The sequence below is a fragment of the Mustelus asterias genome, chromosome 16 (assembly GCF_964213995.1).
Source record: "Mustelus asterias chromosome 16, sMusAst1.hap1.1, whole genome shotgun sequence".
In the NCBI taxonomy this organism is placed as follows: Eukaryota; Metazoa; Chordata; class Chondrichthyes; order Carcharhiniformes; family Triakidae; genus Mustelus; species Mustelus asterias.
Window position 1 is genome coordinate 92,831,630 of NC_135816.1, and position 18,811 is coordinate 92,850,440.

Below are 18,811 nucleotides of genomic sequence, written 5' to 3' on the forward strand. Positions count from 1 at the left end.
ATCTTTTCTGAATCTACACCAGTAAAAACAGAAAAGAACGGGGAGAGTTCCAGTTAACGCAATCAAAATGAGAGGTATGGAGACAGGACAAGTGCTTATTTTTACCGGTTTTGCAGGTTGACTTGGAGACATCTCGACGTAGATAATAGAGCGTTGGATCAGTTCATATTGATGGAAGTTAGCTGTATTGGCCATGACAAATTGCCCCTTAGTGTCTGGAGGTATGTAGGTTAGGTGGGTTAACCATGGTAAATGCGCGGGGTTAAAGCGTAAATACCGGGGGAGGGGGGGGGGGAGATGGGGGAGGGTGGGTGGGTGAGGGGCGGGGTGGTGGGGACAATGCTGCTTAAGATGTTCTGTTAGTGAGCCGGTGCAGACTGGGCCGAATTGCCTCCTTTTGCACTGTCGTGATTCTATGGCTCTAAATTCGAGGGCGCGTGCTCTGTCCAGAGTGCGTGAGCTGGCGAAATTTAAGCAGGATTTGGAGTTGCTGTATTTGTATGAAGCTTAAATAATTCTCAAGAATCTACATTGAAATAGAGGCGATGGAATATCAATTGGACATTCTCTTTGTCGGCCATGATATTGCCCGCATTTGTTTAGGCTTCAATTTCGATCTTCAATATTCTAGTGTGAAGAATTTGAAATAGGGAACTGTCGCATTAAACAGGTCTTTTGTGTCCCTAGGTTAAGTGCAAACTGCGGAATGTCGTAAGAGGAATAATAAGTGAAATAAAATAATAGTGAAACGGGTCATGATGAAAAATTCAGGACGGAGCTAACCTTATACTTACTGTTTAAGAGCCGATAGAGCGCTGCTGTAAGCAATGTCTTGCTCCTGTATAGTAAAACTCACCGATTATGGACTGACTCAGTATACCGAAAACCCATGGTGAAGTTCGTGATTCACTTGCTCTGCTCAATTGATTCGCAACAGATATGTTTTGCCCTCATTTTCAAACTGGAAGTGCGACATTCATCTGTTAACTCTTTATTTAATTCCATACAATAAAATTCACAAACAATGCAATTGATCATAATTGCAAGCATAACATTTCCGATGGTTGCGAAATTCAAATCTTTCAGTACATACAGATTATAGTTGTGTGTTTGTCTTGCAGAAGGAAGTCATCAGCAATTGTTTGAAAGTTGACTCCGCGTGAGAGAGAAAGATAAAGAAAAAGATTCATGAGACGTGACTTGCCGGTTTGAAAAAGATAAGAAAGCGCAATACTCATGTTATGGAGTGATTATTAATTAATTAATTTTTATTTATTTATCAGTGTCACAAGTAAGCTTACATTAACATTGCAATGAAGTTACAGTGAAAATCCCCTAGTCTCCACACTCCAGTGCCTATTCGGCTACACTGAGAGACAAGTCAGCATGGCCAAAAGACCTAACCAGCACGTCTTTCGGACTGTGGGAGCAAACCGGAGCACCTGGAGGAAACCCCTGCAGACAACGTTATAATTATAGATCATGATTATCGTTAATTTTCATCCCAAGCTGTGTTTGCAGATTTATAATTGTAAAGTCCAATTTTTAAAAAAATCAATGAAACAATGACGAGCACAGGAGGCACTACTTCAAATTACCTTAAAATTTAAACACAACATGAATCATATAAGAGTGATCGTTACGTGTTTGTGATTATATTAACATTGAAAATGTCGATCAAAGCGATTATTTCAAACGTTTTATTTTAGGCTTGTATGGAAATTAGTCGAGTGGGTTCGCATGTTGAACTGTATTTCGTTCCAAGCATCTGGACGGGAATGCCTTAACAATTTATACGCTAAAGCAGATTTTGAATTGGTTTGATGTACAATTTTTAGTAGTTGAGTTGAGAATGAAAGAATTCAATTGAAGAATTCAATTCATGGGAATGCCATAATTTGAATTAATGGTGTCTCTAAGTCAACAGCCCAACTAATGAGAATGCTCCAGCTTTAAAACAAATCTTTCTGGGATTGGGGCACTCGGATTCAGCCAGTACTTATTACGCATCCCTAATTGCTATTAAGAAGAGGGTGGTGAGCTGCCTTTTTGAATAGCTGCCGTCCATGTGATGTAGACACACCCGTCGTGTTGTCATAAAGAGAGTTCTAGCATTTTGATCTCTGTGAAGCTTATATCAGAGCTTTTTATTTTTACACTTCGGGTCACATGTCACGTGAGACTGCATTATTATTCAGCAGATTGTCTTAATTAATAACCTTGATGTATTCCGTGTTCTGATCCTGCCTGCTGCCTGGGGTTCATTTATGTCAATTAATTCTTAAGTTTTTGTTTCATTAATCACTTTGTATCGGACGTATTCCTCCATACATTGCACAGCTGTATTGTCCACTTGAGCATCAAACTTATTGGCGAACAAGCGGTCCTGTTGGACAATCCAGTGTAAGTCTCCCGACCCATAAACACAGAGTTGGTGACGGTACTTCCCAGTGCAAGGTGGGTATGGGGCTCCTTTCGCTACATCACCAGCGATAAAAGACCATTTCACTACTCGGGTAACAACAGGGTCACTCTCATAGTTCCCTGGAATGTATGGCATATAGCCGGGTATCTCGGGCATTCTCTGCAGTGTTGCCCAGACGTGTTCGTCGGGGCTGTAGGTGTCCTCGGACCACTTGAAAAACGCCTGAATTTCTGGGTTCGCAAATAGAACACTCACGAATGTTCTAGTGACAATAATGTATGCACCCCCCGCATACATGGGACTGCGTATGGGTGGAGGACTCTTCTTTATATTTGTTCTGACGACACTCTGCGTGACATTATGATGAAATTCCCATCGTCTCTGAAAGTGAACATAAAGAATAAACTTTTATTTTCATTTTCCAATTGAATCTTCATTTTCCGACCACATCAGTACGAGAAACAATAAATATAAGCTAGTTTCCATTCGATACACTTTATTTGTTCCTATGAAATGTGTCATTTTGCTAAGGAAATGTTGAAAAGTGGAACCATAGTGTAAACCACGCGGCTGTGGCATACGGTACTAGAACATAGAACATAGAACAGTACAGCACAGAAAAGGCCCTTCGGCCCACGATGTTGTGCCGAGCTTTGTCTGAAAACCAGATCAAGCTATTTCCTCCCTATCATCCCGAAGTACTCCATGTGCCTATCCAATAGCTTCTTAAATGTTCCTAAAGTTTCTGACTCCACTATCCCTGCAGGCAGTCCATTCCACACCCCAACCACTCTCTGCGTAAAGAACCTACCTCGGACATCCTTCCTATATCTCCCACCATGAACCCTATAGTTATGCCCCCCAGTTACCGCTCCATTCACCCGAGGAAATAGTCTTTGAACGTTCACTCTATCTATCCCCCTCATCATCTTATAAACCTCTATCAAGTCTCCTCTCAACCTCCTCCGCTCCAAAGAGAAAAGCCCAAGTTCCCTCAACCTTTCCTCATAAGACCTACCCTCCAAACCAGGCAGCATCCTGGTAAATCTCCTTTGCACTCTTTCCAGTGTCTCCACATCTTTCTTGTAGTGAGGTGACCAGAACTGCACACAATATTCCAAATGCGGTCTCACCAAGGTCCTGTACAGTTGCAGCATAACCCCACGGCTCTTAAACTCAAACCCCCTGTTAATGAACGCCAACACACTATAGGCCTTCTTCACGGCTCTATCCACTTGAGTGGCAACCTTCAGAGATCTATGGATATGAACCCCAAGATCTCTCTGTTCCTCCACATTCTTCAGAACCCTACCTTTGACCCTGTAATCCACATTTAAATTTGTCCCACCAAAATGAATCACCTCGCATTTGTCAGGGTTAAACTCCATTTGCCATTTTTCAGCCCAGCTCTGCATCCTATCTATATCTCTTTGCAGCCTACAACAGCCCTCCACCGCATCCACTACTCCACCAATCTTGGTGTCATCAGTACATTTACTGATCCACCCTTCAGCCCCCTCCTCCAAGTCATTTATAAAAATTACAAATAGCAGAGGACCAAGCATTGATCCCTGTGGCACTCCACTGGTAACCGGTTTCCAGTCCGAAAATTTTCCATCCACCACCACCCCCTGTCTTCTGTTAGATAGCCAGTTACCTATCCAATCGGCCAAACTTCCCTCTATCCCACACAGCCTTACTTTCTTCATAAGCCGACCGTGGGGGACTTTATCAAACACCTTACTAAAATCCATGTATATGACATCAGCTGCACTACCTTCATCTACACACTTAGTTACCTCCTCAAAAAATTCTATCAAATTTGTGAGGCAAGACTTGCCCTTCACAAATCCGTGCTGACTATCCCGGATGAAGCTGCATCTTTCTAAATGGTCGTAAATCCTATCCCTAAGGACCTTTTCCAGTTACTGGAATTACTAATTCATTACTAACATTACTGTTAGTAATGAAGAACAATGATGCAAAAAGTGACACCACTTAAGCACAGAATCGATTCCCACAATTAGATTAAAATAAAATAAGCCATTATCCGTCAGATTTCGAATGCCAGTGTTCATAAATAATGTAACAGACAGAACATTTTAACTTCCCAGCTCTTCAGTTGCCTGGAAAGAGCAACTTTCCTGTTCTTCTGTTCGTATTAAGTGAAATCAATTAAGTATATGTTAAGCATTTGGACGAGGGAACCACATGTATTAACTCCAAATTTTCAGTTGACATAATGTTGGGAGAGTGGGTGAGATGTGAGGACGATGCAACGATCCTTCAGTGTGAATCGGACAGGCTGAGTGAGTGGGCATGTGCATGGCATAAACAGTATGATGTGGATGAATGTGAGATTATCCACTTCAGTAGCAAAAATAGGAAGGCAGATTGTTATTTCAATAGGCGTAAATTGAGAGAAGTGGATAATCAGTGAGACAATTGTGTCGTTATGCATCAGTTGTTGAACGCAAGGAGCAGTGCTCCGAAAGCTTGTGATTTCAAATAAGCCTGTTTCACTATAACCTGGTGTTGTGTGATCTTTCATCTTGTCCACTCCAATCCAACATCGGCATCTCCTCATCATGGCCACGATCGACACTAGTGGAGAGGTTCTCCAGGAAGATCATGCACATCGACAAAGACATCAAATTCCTACACTTCACCTGACGGAGGAGCAGCTCTCCGGAACCTTGTGATTTCAAATAAACTTGTTGGACTATAACCTGGCGTCGAGTGACACCACCTCTCAGCTTATCCACCCGAATCTAGCACCGGAATCTCCACGTCATGATCAGAATGAATGGCAGAGCAAGATCGAAGGGCCAAATGGCCTACTTCTGCTTCTATTTTCTCTGTATGTTTCTATGTATGAGTAATGCAGTGGTCTCACACTCCACGTTTAAGTGATGCCAAAGCAGTGAAAGTACAGCAAGACCACATGCAGGAGATGGTTTCAAAAAACATGTGCTGAACCTGACACGGAAAGAAGACACTGTACTGCAAACAGATTAATTTTACATCAGCTGTGGCGGGAATGCTGAAACTTACTCGAAAGGAAGTCTAAAAATGCACCTGGGAAAGCGTTTTACGATTAGAAAAATTGAACGTAGTTTTACGAAAGATAAACCACGTTTGACAAATGTATTCGCGTTTTGATGACATATCGGATAAATCTACAACAGACACTCTCAGTTTAAGAGAGAAGGAGGGATGGGGACATGGGGAGGGATGGAAGGAAGGAAGGGAGGAAGGGAGGAAGGAAGGGAGGGAGGAAGGGGGAAGGGAGGAGGGAGGAAAGGAGGATGGAAGGAAGGAAGGAAGGAAGGAAGGAAGGAAGGAAGGAAGGAAGGAAGGAAGGAAGGAAGGAAGGAAGGAAGGAAGGAAGGAAGGAAGGAAGGAAGGAAGGAAGGAAGGGAGGGAGGGAGGGAGGGAGGGAGGGAGGCAGGGAGGTAGGAAGGGAGGAAGGAAGGAAGGAATGAAGGAAGGAGGGAATGAAGGAAGGAAGGAGGGAAGGAAGGAAGGAAGGGAAGGAGGGAGGGAGGGAGGGAGGGAGGGAGGGAGGGAGGGGGGAGGCAGGATGGGAGGAAGGAAGGAAGGAAGGGAGGGACGGGAGGGAAGGGAAGGGAGGGAAGGGAGGGAGGGAGGGAGGAAAGGAGGGAGGGAGGGAGAGAGGGAGGGAGGAAGGGAGGAACGGAGGGAGAGAGGGACGGAGGGAGGGAAGAAGGGAGGGAGGATGGAAGGAAGGAAGGAAGGAAGGAAGGAAGGAAGGAAGGAAGGAAGGAAGGAAGGAAGGAAGGAAGGAAGGCAGGAAGGAAGGAAGGAAGGAAGGGAGTGGGGGAGGGAGAGAGGGAGGGAGGGAGGTAGAGAGGGAGGGAGGGATTGGTGGACGGATGGTGGGTGGACGGGTGGGCTGATGGATGGAATGAAGGAAGGAAGGAGGGAAGGAAGGAGGGAGGGAGCCAGGAAGCGAAGGGAGGGAGGGGGAGGGAGGGAAGGGGGGACGGAGGGAGGGACGGAGGGAGGGAGGGACGGAAGGAGGGAGGGAGGGAGGGATGGATGAATGGATGGATGATGGGTGGGCGGGTGGGCTGATGGACGGAATGAAGGAAGGAAGGAAGGAAGGGGGGACGGAGGGAGGAAGGAAGGAAGGAAGGAAGGAAGGAAGGAAGGAAGGAAGGAAGGAAGGAAGGAAGGAAGGAAGGAGGGAAGGAAGGAAGGAAGGATGGAAGGAAGGAAGGAACGAAGGAAAATTGATAGATGCATGAAGTGAGCTGACCCATTTACCTGTTTGAATTTTGGTGGAGCGACCGAGTCCAAAATATTTGAGCCATTCTTGGGTGTGAGACTATTGACAATTTCCCGATTGGTTTTTGTTGGAAAGTCCTGCCCGCAAAGATTAATAAGATATCTCCAGGGGACAGGGCTCTGCAGCAGCTCTTCCATACAGTTCAGATCAGCCTGAACTCGGGACCATGAGGCATATATCACCGACTCTGATTTTCTTGCAACGAAGACATTGCTGAAACAGGATGCTATGGCCTGGACCGCTGAGTGAAATGGCTTTGGAGACTTCCTGTCCACGTGGACACAGTAAATATTCTGTGGAGCATAAATGCTTCTTAGGAGCCTCTCAAACATCTCAACGTTGGTATGAATCACTATTGAATAGGCCAGCGGGAAATCTCTTTCCTCAGTACTTAAGGGGAAAGTGATATATTTGCGGTTTTTAATGAATTGGTTGCAGTCTCGGGTCATTGTTAAATAATCCATTTCAGTGAAGGCTTTATGCTTGCTTGCGATTGTAATGGCCTTTAAACGAGCTTCTCCAATGGCTTTTGGATCACCACTAATTATTTTCCAACAACTCGAGTTCTTTGCTTCCAGGTCCAAGTATTTATATTGCATATCATGACCAGATTTTCCTTTAACTGGTTTCCAAATGTGTCCGAATATATTTGTTGTCCAACAACAATATCCAACAAGAAAACTCAGAGCAAGCCCGGTCATGGTATAATGCGCTTTCAGTGTCCAGCGAACAGACTGACTCAACATTGTTATTGTTCTGCCACTGTTATTTTAAATATCCTGATTTCCAGATATAATTTATGGTCAGACGTACTAATAAGGATGCACTTGTCTTTAAAGACAGTTTCTTCAGCAAGTTGAATACACTGAACCCTAAAATTGAAGAGAATAATGAAGTGAAATCTGATGTTTCTGGTTAAGGCAGGAACTCCTTGTTCGTCAGGGTTCAACCAGCCAAAGCTCCACCCTACTCCTGGGGCTTGTTGCTCCTCTCTAACGAGTCTTTATATTTGGTTCGACTTACTCTCACAGTCACAGTCCCTGTCGCCTTCGAATTTCTGGTTTATTTAATGATTCATTTCCTTACGACTGTGATTCAATCCTTTCTTCCCAAAAACCTGGGTAACAGTTGATTTCCCCTTTATTTGAGTCGTGCCAATAAACTCATGCTTTCCACATTGTCTACTGCCTTTTTCTGCAAGTTGGATGTTACCTTCGAACATTCCTCAGTGAAGCAACAGAAAGCTGCAGTGGATTTTCTGAAAGATTCCAGATCCTATTGGATAACTGGGAGAAAGTTGGCAATAATTGAATAAAGTCCAGAATCACATGTTTCAATCTCAAATATGAGAAATCAAATATAGAATTAATTTCATTAATTTAGCCCGGCTGTGACTTTGTGCATCCAAAAATGGCTTTAAATCTAATGAAGTGCATTTGAAATATCGCCTGTTTTTACTACTGTACGCGTTACCGTCGCTAGGGAAGCACAATGCATCTCAGAACTGAACAAAGATAGTGGCTCAGCCTCATTCATGGACGTCCGGCAGCACAGCACATCTTCAGTTCTGCCCTCCTGATTGTGAAGCGATGTTTCCATACTGTCAGCTGACAGAACTGCTCTTCATCAGTACTGCGATTCCGATGATACTGCATGTCTTCCAGACATATATTCTCAAACTACTGCACAGCCGCAACTTTGACCAAGTTGCACTTAATCAACAATTGCTTCAGACCCTTCCAGATGTGCTGCCCCTCCAGTGGGTGCTGTGGAGAGCTGTGGAGGCTGAGTCGTTTAGTATATTCAAGACTAAGGTCAGTAGTTTTCTACATATGACACAAATCTGTGATGATACTGTGCCTTTAAGAAATATATTTGTCATGTTTCTTGTACAGGATCTGTCTTAGCAGTTCTGCTTTTAATTATCGTTGCTGTTCTGTCTGCATCCTATTCACATACTGTAGCAGCATAATAGCTCCTAATTGCTGGAGTGTTGTTTTAAATCTGGACTAATGCTGTTCTGTTGTTCTTAGTATTCCCCTGGGGATTTGCAGAGTAGGGCCTAATTAGATGATTGACAGGGAACAAATCATCTGACTGGGTGGAACTAGGCTTACACAGAGAAATCAACTCAGCTGCTTTCTGGCAGTGGTCAAAAGAAGTAGATCTGAATCACAAAATTCCGGAGACTGGGATTGGACAGAGACTTGGTTTATATCTCTGAGTTGTTTGAGGATATATCTTTCACTGAGAATTTGCTGTTTGAAAGTCTTCTGGAGTTCATTCCAGAGCGGTAAAAGGGCTGAAAATCTCACATTCAGCTGAGCATGTTTTTTTTTTCATGTTAACTGATTCTGAAGAAGGGATTTATGTCTATGGGATGTTGCTAAATGTGAGCAACAGAGATTGATACGAGTAAGAATTATTTTGTCATGTTTAAGTATTTTAATTGGTAAAACTTATGCTAATTATTTTATTACATTGTAACAGTGCTATTTTAAAAAAATATTGTTTTGATAAAGACTCCCTCGTGGATCAATTGAATCATAACCGGAGGGAACAACTTTACACCCACCCTGATGCCAAAATCAAAAAAAAAATTACTCTAATCTACTTGCCGTTTCTCATCTGGTCCTTATCATATCCAGGGATAAGTGCATTGTGCAGGAAAATGGTGCTCAATTGGAATATCAGGCATGATCTCATTGAACAGCACAGTGGGCCTGATCATCTGAAGTGATGACTCCGGCTTGTTATGTTCTTATTCATGTCATTCATTATATTTCAATTGTCGAAGCGAACGTTTATTTGGAAAATGTCGCCAGCAGCGTTCTTCTTTGTTCCTATTATATCATATTTTTGAATTTTTTATTGAAATCTTATATTTTAGAACTTTCTGACATGTCACATTTTAGACCATAAACTGGAGCATATATTTACTAAACAGCAAAGGATAGTAACTTCAGGGCCGTCCGTTTCTACTGGCTTATGGAAATTTGTGAATAACAGGCACATGACCTGCGCTATCACTGGTGAGCGTTACCTCGGGAATGATTCTGATACCGACCCACCTGATTGGCGCTCTATTTTACTTATTTATTTATCAGTGTCACAAGTAGGCATACATTAACACTTACATTGTCATTTGCATTAACCCACATTAAAAAATAAATGCTGAGATCTGGCAATTGTTTATATTTTAAAAATCACCGGAAGAGGCTGTACATACTTTTGCACGTCTTTAGCTTCAACCATGTTTCCCTTGCCACTTATCAAACCCCATTGGTTTCTCCTGTTCTACTACGTCTGTCTACCCAGTGCTTTACGTAAGTCGCCAATACTGCGATTTCCTGTGTCCGACTTTATTACAATGAAAACATCTAAAGTTTTTTATTTCTCTTCTAGCTCATATTTTTCCTTTTCAACCAGAGGCCAACTATCCTCACTACCTCCTGATGAGGTAGTAAGGATAATTTGCCTCAAGTTAAAATTTGCCTTTGCCATCTAAGGATTTCCTTTTCCCCAGTTGCTATCCCTCGCAGGCAGAAATTGATGTTGAAACCCAAATTTTGATTGATGAACAAACCCAAAACCATCTGCTATTTAGACCGCTACTCAAAGAATAAAGAGAACAAGAACAAAGAACAGTACAGCACAGGAAACAGGCCCTTCGGCCCTCCAAGCCTGTGCCGCTCCTTGGTCCAACTAGACCAATCGTTTGTATCCCTCCATTCCCAGGCTGCTCATGTGAATATCCAGGTAAGTCTTAAACGATGTCAGCGTGCCTGCCTCCACCACCCTACTTGGCAGCGCATTCCAGGCCCCCACCACCCTCTGTGTAAAAAACGTCCCTCTGATATCCGAGTTATACTTCGCCCCTCTCAGCTTGAGCCCGTGACCCCTCGTGATCATCACCTCCGACCTGGGAAAAAGCTTCCCACTGTTCACACTATCTATACCCTTCATAATCTTGTATACCTCTATTAGATCTCCCCTCATTCTCCGTCTTTCCAAGGAGAACAACCCCAGTCTACCCAATCTCCTCATAGCCAAGACCCTCCATACCAGGCAACATCCTGGTAAACCTTCTCTGCACTCTCTCCAATGCCTCCACGTCCTTCTGGTAGTGCGGCGACCAGAACTGGACGCATTACTCCAAATGTGGCCTAACCAGCGTTCTATACAGCTGCATCATCAGACTCCAGCTTTTATACTCTATATCCCGTCCTATAAAGGCAAGCATACCATATACTCTTGCAATCTTACCCCAATTATAATTTTCCTTCCAGTTCCTGAAGTTCTTATTCTCTCTCTTTATTATTATTTTTTCCTGCCAGGACTATTCTCTCTCTTTCACTTACTACTCTTTATTTCTCTTTCTATTGAATTTTCCCTTCTCGTTCCTTCTTTTTGGCCGCAACTCTCTCTCTCTCTCTCTCTCCCTCTCCCGCTCTCTCTTTCTGTTGCAATTGCCTTTCTATCTTTGTTTTTCTTTGTATTACAATGCAAATTGTCTAATTTCCTGGGTGAAATTATCTGTTATTTTCCTGTCCAAGTTTTTTTCATTTGTATTTGATTTTAACCAGCTCAAATGGCACACACCCCAACGCACATGTTTCTACCCCTGCACACTCGTTCTGCCTTCTTACACACATTCTGTCCCCGCACACTGACAATCTGACAAAAATCAAACTCTGTCTCTGCACAGGCATCTGGCCCTGACAGACACTCAGATGCTCCCTCTCCCCTCACACTAATCGAAACTTCCTCACCCACCTCACCGGTATCAACACTCCACACTCACTCAACCCCTCACACTCTGTCACCTAATTCACATTCTCTAATCCTCACAAGCACGCTTCCATCACCCTCACAACTCCCAATCCCCCCCCACCCCTCCCCCCCCCCACCGCCCCCCCCCCCCCCCCCCGCCGCCCAACCCCCACACACACTGACACACACACACACTTTCAGTCTCCCCTATGAAATGTGAGGCAGGGGTAATGGAATTCAACGATGAATTCCATTACCCGTGCCTCACATTTTACTCCAGCCTTGGCACCTTTCCAAAGAACGTCCACTCTGTGCAAATCCTTCCGTTGGTTTCCCCTCCCCCTTCTCAGTCAGCCAAGCGTCCGCAGTTCTCCCTCTACGCCCCCTCCCCCGCGCCCCCCTCCCCACCCCACGCCCAAACGCCCACTCGTCTCCCCGCAACATATCCATATTTGAATCGCAACTCTCAAACCATAGGTTCGGCACACAACGACAGCACATTCACATAGCCCTCCAAGGCAGATTAATACTTTGTCGGGCCCTTTGGCTGAGCTTCATTTTTCCATGCCTGTGATAACATAAATGAAGATAGAACATTAATCGAAAAGGAGAATACGTTGGTCTTTCTCAGGGAAAGCAAGTTTAACTTGGAATAAAATGCCCTGGTCTCAGTGGAAAGGGAGGGATATACTGCTGAATGTGTTTTTCTCTACTATTGAGCTGATGGTGCACTGCTACAGCCGATATTCCACTGTGAAGGGGACGGCGCCTTCAATACTTATAGTAGCCAACTGTATCACAAGACCAAGTGACACCCCTCTGGGTGAAGGCTACTTTCAGGATAGGTTCACCACTGAAAGAACCTGGATACAAACGGGTCTTCCAAACATATCGCACATAATCAGGGTTTTCACAGAGGTGGATGGCTGGTGAAGCAGAAAGGATGAAGGTCAGAGGGATAGTGGTGAGGGAGGGACAATGGGGGTGCAGGATGTGTGGATTGTGGGTGAGGGAGGGGAATGGGTGTGTAGAAGGGGGATGAAGGGGTGAATGTGAGGTTTGGAGTGGGGGGGGGCTTTGGCGGATGAGAGAAAGGGAATGGGCATTAGGGTGAGGGGATGTGAATGAGGAAAGGGTGGGGAAGAGAGGGCTTTTGGCTGTGGAAGGGATTTGTGGGTGAGAGAGGGGTATAGAGGTTTGAGTGAGGGAGTCTGGGGATGGGGGAGGGGGATGGAGGAGAGGAGGGTTTTGGCTGAGGGAAAGGGTTGGCAGGTGAAAGAGGTGTATGGAGGGGTGAGGGAGGGATTTGAGGTGAGAGGGTTAGGGTAAGGAGGGATTTTTTGGGGGGTGAGCACTCGATTTATTTTGATTTATTATTGTCGCATGCATTGGGATACAGTGAAAATTATTATTTCTTCTGCACTATTCATACAAAACATACCATTCATAGAGCACATAGGGAAGAAGAAAAGGAGAAGGTGCAGAATATAGTGTTACAGACATAGCCAGTGTGTAGAGTCAGTTTAATTCATGTAGCTCCATTCAAACTTCTGTGGCAGCAGGGAAGAAGCTGTTCTTGAGTCGGTTGTTAAATAATCTCAGACTTTTGTATCTTTTTCCTGACGGAAGAAGGTGGAAGAAAGTATGCCCGAGTTGTGTGAGGTCCGTGAGTATGCTGGCTGCTTTTATGAGGCAGCCAGAAGTGCAGCCAGAGTCGATAGATGGGAGGCTGGTTTGCGTGATTGACTGGGCTACGTTCACAACCCTTTGTAGTTTATTTGACTTGGCCAGAGCAGGAGCAATTCCAAGCTGCTATACGTCCGGAAAGCTTGCTTTCTATGAGCATCTGTAAAAATTGGAGAGAGTCATAATGGACAAACTGAGGAGAGATGGGTGCGGAAGAGGTTTGTGGCCTGGTGTAGATGAGTTAGGGGATGAGGATGAGTAAATGATGGTGTAAGGGTAGGGTGGGGCGTTGGCTGGCAGGTGAGGCTGTGGATCGCAGGGTGTGGCTGGGCGATGGTGGTAAAGAAGGGGGGGGGGGGAGAGGAAGTGAATGCGAGTGCCAGGGATTGAGGGTGGATGCCAGTGGTTGAAAAATGCTAACGGGGATTATAAGGAAGTGAGGGAGTGGAAATTGTCGAGGTGAATGAAGGTAGTTGGGAGATGAATGACAGAAACCCTACAGTGCAGAAAGAGGCCATTCAGCCCATCGACCACAATCCCACCCAGGCCCTATCCCATATCCCTACATATTTACCCGCTAATCCCTCTAACCTACCCAACCTAGGTCGCTAAGGGACAATTTATCATGGCTAATCAACATAATCCGCTCATTTTTGGATTGTGGGAGGAAACCAGAGCGCCTGAAGGAAACCCACGCAGACACAGGAAGAACGTGCAAACTGCACATAGGCAGTGACCCAAGCCGGGAATCTAACCCAGGTCCTTAGAGGTGTGAAGCAGCAGTGCTAACCACTGTGCTACCGTGCCGCCCAAGGGAGGAAGATCCTGGGGGCGAGGGGGGAGTGAATGAGGGTTAAATGGTTGAAATAATGGCTCCCGCCGCCCGGACTGGGATTTACAAGTGGGCACCACCAACTCCAGAATCCTGGGCCAAACTGCTGGTGCGCACGTCCGAACTACAATTCCCATCAGGCTCCGCAGACTGGGTCTCCACTCATTATGTAATGCCGTTCGGTACACTCCTCATCGGTAATACGGTTCCAACTGTCGATTGTGTCATTAAAGAGCTGCTCCCTCCTCTCTGATTTGCTCAGCAGAAAGATTGACAAATAGGTTTCGCAAGAGGGTTCAAAGTAGTTCTCTCGCTGATTGGTGCCCGCTCATCATTTTGGAACACGTGTCGTTTGGGTGCCTTGCGGCTGGGCACTGTGCGTTTCATGGTAAATCCGCCCCTTACAACATCGCACTCTTGCGCCACTGACACAGTCCTGCACCTACGCCCCTCTGACTAAGCCCCAAATCCACACCCCACTGAGCAAACCCGATACTCACATCGCACTGTGTTAACCCAACATCTACAAAGCACTGACCCAGCTACACACCCACTCCCCAATGACCCAGCAACACACCTACATCCCACTGACCCAGCCACAAACCCATGCCCCATCAAATAAGCCTGGTACCGAGACCCAACTGAAGAAGCCCGATACCCTTAGCCCACTCAACCAGTCCTACATGTACAGCCTACTATCAAAGCCTCGCAGCCCACTTATCCAACCTGACAACCAAATCCCACTGAAGGAGCCCTAAACCGACACCACAATATCACAGTCCCTGACCTACACCTCACTGTCCCAGCCTCGCACAGCACTGATGGAGCCTCACTCATCCTGCTGATCCAGGCACCAGCACATACCCACTGAAACGTCCCAGATCCGCTGTCATAGCCCCACACTCACAGTCAACCAACCAGGTCCGCATCTCATTGACCCAGCCCCAAATCCACTGACACAATCCCACACTCACACCACACTCACACAGCCTCACGCCCACACTCCTTTGACCCAACACCACACCCACATCCGCTGTCCATGCCCCACACCAACTGATCCCCCTGACCCGAACCTATACCCACTAACCCAGCCTCTCATTCACTCATCCAGCCCCACACCCACATCTCACTGAACCAGTGACATACGCACACTCCTCTGATCCAGGAACAAAACAACTACCTCAGCAGACACAGACATATTCCTTTCACCCAGCATCACATCCACGCTTTATTTTCTCAGTAACAATACTAAATTCCTATCCACACCTCAGTCACCCAACTTCTCTAGTACAGATACACATACCACTGACCCAACCTCAGAATCCACAATCACTCCACCCAGCCGCACTTATGCAAACTCATGGCCCTGCCCTACAAATATAATCTACTGACCAAACTGCGTACAGATATCCCAGTGACACACATGAAAGCGCCATTCTTTCGGCCCCCTAACTTTATTCCAGTGCATGACCAGCCATGCCATTGACTGAGTCATCCAAGCACATGGATTACCCACACAGCCCCAGACACGCACATCACTGTCCCTGTGAACATCAGTTGATGTAATCTTACACCGTTTGCCTGGGAAGCCTTTAATTGTGTCTCTCGGATCGCCTCACTCCACCTCTTTCGTACCCCGCGCTCTCACAAAAAACACACACCCTGACACGAAACACTGTACTTCACCGGTTCGCTTTATAAATAGTTAAATCCGGTGATATGAGGAAGCTACTGCTTCAATTTTATTACAGCATCTATTCATAAATCCCCTCAGTGTTCTATCATATGAATCATTTCCTTATTCTTAAGTTAATGTCTGCTACAAAATGTGTCAATTAATAAAACACGTTCGACCGCTCTGGGGTAAAGTTCACTTTAAATTAACTATAATAATAAAAATTAAACTGGCTCGAACTGGAACATTTGATGCTTACATGCGAAGATACATTTACACCCCAGCTGGACAGTTGAGCTGAGTTGTCACGCTGGTGGTCATCATTGAGAAATTACAAACACAAGCCTGACGTTCGTTCTGCCTGCAGTAATATTATTCGGTACACACTCAGAACCTTGTCTACAATATTGCTCAGTTTTTACTGCACACATTTCAGAGAGAGCCCGAAACAGATAAAACTTGCTGGGATTATTTTAACCAAATGGTGAAAAGCAGTGCTAAATAGTTGCATTATTAATGAGAATATTGTGTTTGAATAGGGCAGATTTATTATCGTGGCACTACTGCTGATTGTTACATGTTGAATTTACCTGAAAGCATTAAAAACAACCATGCTACTTTAGCACTCGTGCGTCGATTAGGTGAAGTTCATAAGAACATAAGAACATAAGAAATAGGAGCAGGAGTAGGCCATCTAGCCCGTCGAGCCTGCCCCGCCATTCAATAAGATCATGGCTGATAAGAACAAAGAACAAAGAACAATACAGCACAGGAACAGGCCCTTCGGCCCTCCAAGCCCGTGCCGCTCCCTGGTCCAAACTAGACCATTCTTTTGTATCCCTCCATTCCCACTCCGTTCATGTGACTATCCAGGTAAGTCTTAAACGATGTCAGCGTGCCTGCCTCCACCACCCTACTTGGCAGCGCATTCCAGGCCCCCACCACCCTCTGTGTAAAAAACGTCCCTCTGATATCTGAGTTATACTTCGCCCCTCTCACCTTGAGCCCGTGACCCCTCGTGATCGTCACCTCCGACCTGGGAAAAAGCTTCCCACTGTTCACACTATCTATACCCTTCATAATCTTGTACACCTCTATTAGATCGCCCCTCATTCTCCGTCTTTCCAGGGAGAACAACCCCAGTTTACCCAATCACTCCTCGTAGCTAAGACCCTCCATACCAGGCAACATCCTGGTAAACCTTCTCTGCACTCTCTCTAACGCCTCCACGTCCTTCTGGTAGTATGGCGACCAGAACTGGACGCAGTACTCCAAATGTGGCCCAACCAGCGTTCTATACAGCTGCATCATCAGACTCCAGCTTTTATACTCTATATCCCGTCCTATAAAGGCAAGCATACCATATGCCTTCTTCACCACCTTCTCCACCTGTGACGTCACCTTCAAGGATCTGTGGACTTGCACACCCAGGTCCCTCTGCGTATCTACATCCTTTATGGTTCTGTCATTTATCGTATAGCTCCCCCTACATTAGTTCTACCAAAATGCATCACTTTGCATTTATCAGGATTGAACTCCATCTGCCATTTCTTTGCCAAAATTTCCAGCCTATCTATATCCTTCTGTAACCTCTGACAATGCTCCTCACTATCTGCAAGTCCTGCCAATTTTGTGTCGTCCGCAAACTTACTGATCACCCCAGTTACACCTTCTTCCAGATCGTTTATATAAATCACAAACAGCAGAGGTCCCAATACAGAGCCCTGCGGAACACCACTCGTCACAGGCCTCCAGCCAGAAAAAGACCCTTCCACTACCACCCTCTGTCATAGAAATCATAGAAACCCTACAGTGCAGAAGGAGGCCATTCGGCCCATCGAGTCTGCACCGACCACAATCCCACCCCCCACCCCCACATATTTACCCGCTAATCCCTCTAACCTACGCATCTCAGGACTCTAAGGGGCAATTTTTAACCTGGCCAATCAACCTAACCCGCACATCTTTGGACTGTGGGAGGAAACCGGAGCACCCGGAGGAAACCCACGCAGACACGAGGAGAATGTGCAAACTCCACACAGACAGTGACCCGAGCCGGGAATCGAACCCGGAACCCTGGAGCTGTGAAGCAGCAGTGCTAACCACTGTGCTACCGTGCCGCCCCGTGTCTTCTGTGACCAAGCCAGTTCTCCACCCATCGAGCCACCTCCCCCTTTATCCCATGAGATCCAACCTTTTGCACCAGCCTACCACGAGGGACTTTGTCAAACGCTTCACTAACGTCCATATAGACGACATCCACGCCCTTCCCTCGTCAACCATTCCCGTCACTTCTTCAAAAAACTCCACCAGGTTAGTGAGGCATGACCTCCCTCTCACAAAACCATGCTGACTATCGTTAATGAGTTTATTCCTTTCTAAATGCGCATACATCCTATCTCTAAGAATCCTCTCCAACAACTTCCCCACCATGGACGTCAAGCTCACCGGCCTATAATTAACTGGGTTATCCTTCCTACCCTTCTTAAATAACGGGATTACATTAGCTATCCTCCAATCCTCCAATCCTCTGGGACCTCATCTGTGTCCAGTGACGAGACAAAGATTTGCATCAGAGGCCCAGCGATTTCATCTCTCGTCTCCATCAGGCCCTGGGGATTTGTCAGTTTTTATATTCCCTAAAAAACCTAACACTTCCTCCCTTGTAATGGAGATTTTCTCCAACGGTTCAACACTCCCCTCCAAGACACTCCCAGTCAACACATCCCTCTCCTTTGTGAATACCGACGCAAAGTACTCATTTAGGATCTCCCCTACTTCTTTGGGCTCTGAGCATAATTTCCCACTTTTGTCCCTGAGAGGTCTGATTTTTTCCCCTGACAACCCTTTTGTTCCTAATGTATGAATAAAATGCCTTGGGATTCTCCTTAATCCTGTCTGCCAAGGACATTTCGTGACCCCTTTAATTTAATACTCTCCTTAATTTCCTTCGTTATCCACGGCTGGTTATCCCTTTTCTTACAGCCCTTCTTTATCACCGTACTGAAAAGGATCTCCTTAAAAATCCTCCACTGTTCCTCAGCTGTCCTACCTACCAGTCTGCTCTCCCAGTCCACCTTTGCCAAATCAGCCCTCATCCTCTCGTAC

At 45.6% G+C, this 18,811-nt stretch overlaps 1 protein-coding gene across 1 annotated transcript in view; it reads right to left on the reverse strand.

Moving 5' to 3' along the window:
* Positions 1 to 18,811, reverse strand: part of LOC144505394 (NACHT, LRR and PYD domains-containing protein 3-like) — a 50,520-nt gene that overhangs the window by 27,180 nt on the left and 4,529 nt on the right. The window contains exons 3-4 of the mRNA XM_078231505.1: positions 6,716 to 7,030; positions 2,306 to 2,806 (exon numbers count right to left, since the gene is read on the reverse strand). Of these exons, the coding sequence (XP_078087631.1) occupies positions 2,306 to 2,806; positions 6,716 to 7,030 (816 nt within the window). The remainder of the gene's footprint in view (positions 1 to 2,305; positions 2,807 to 6,715; positions 7,031 to 18,811) is intronic.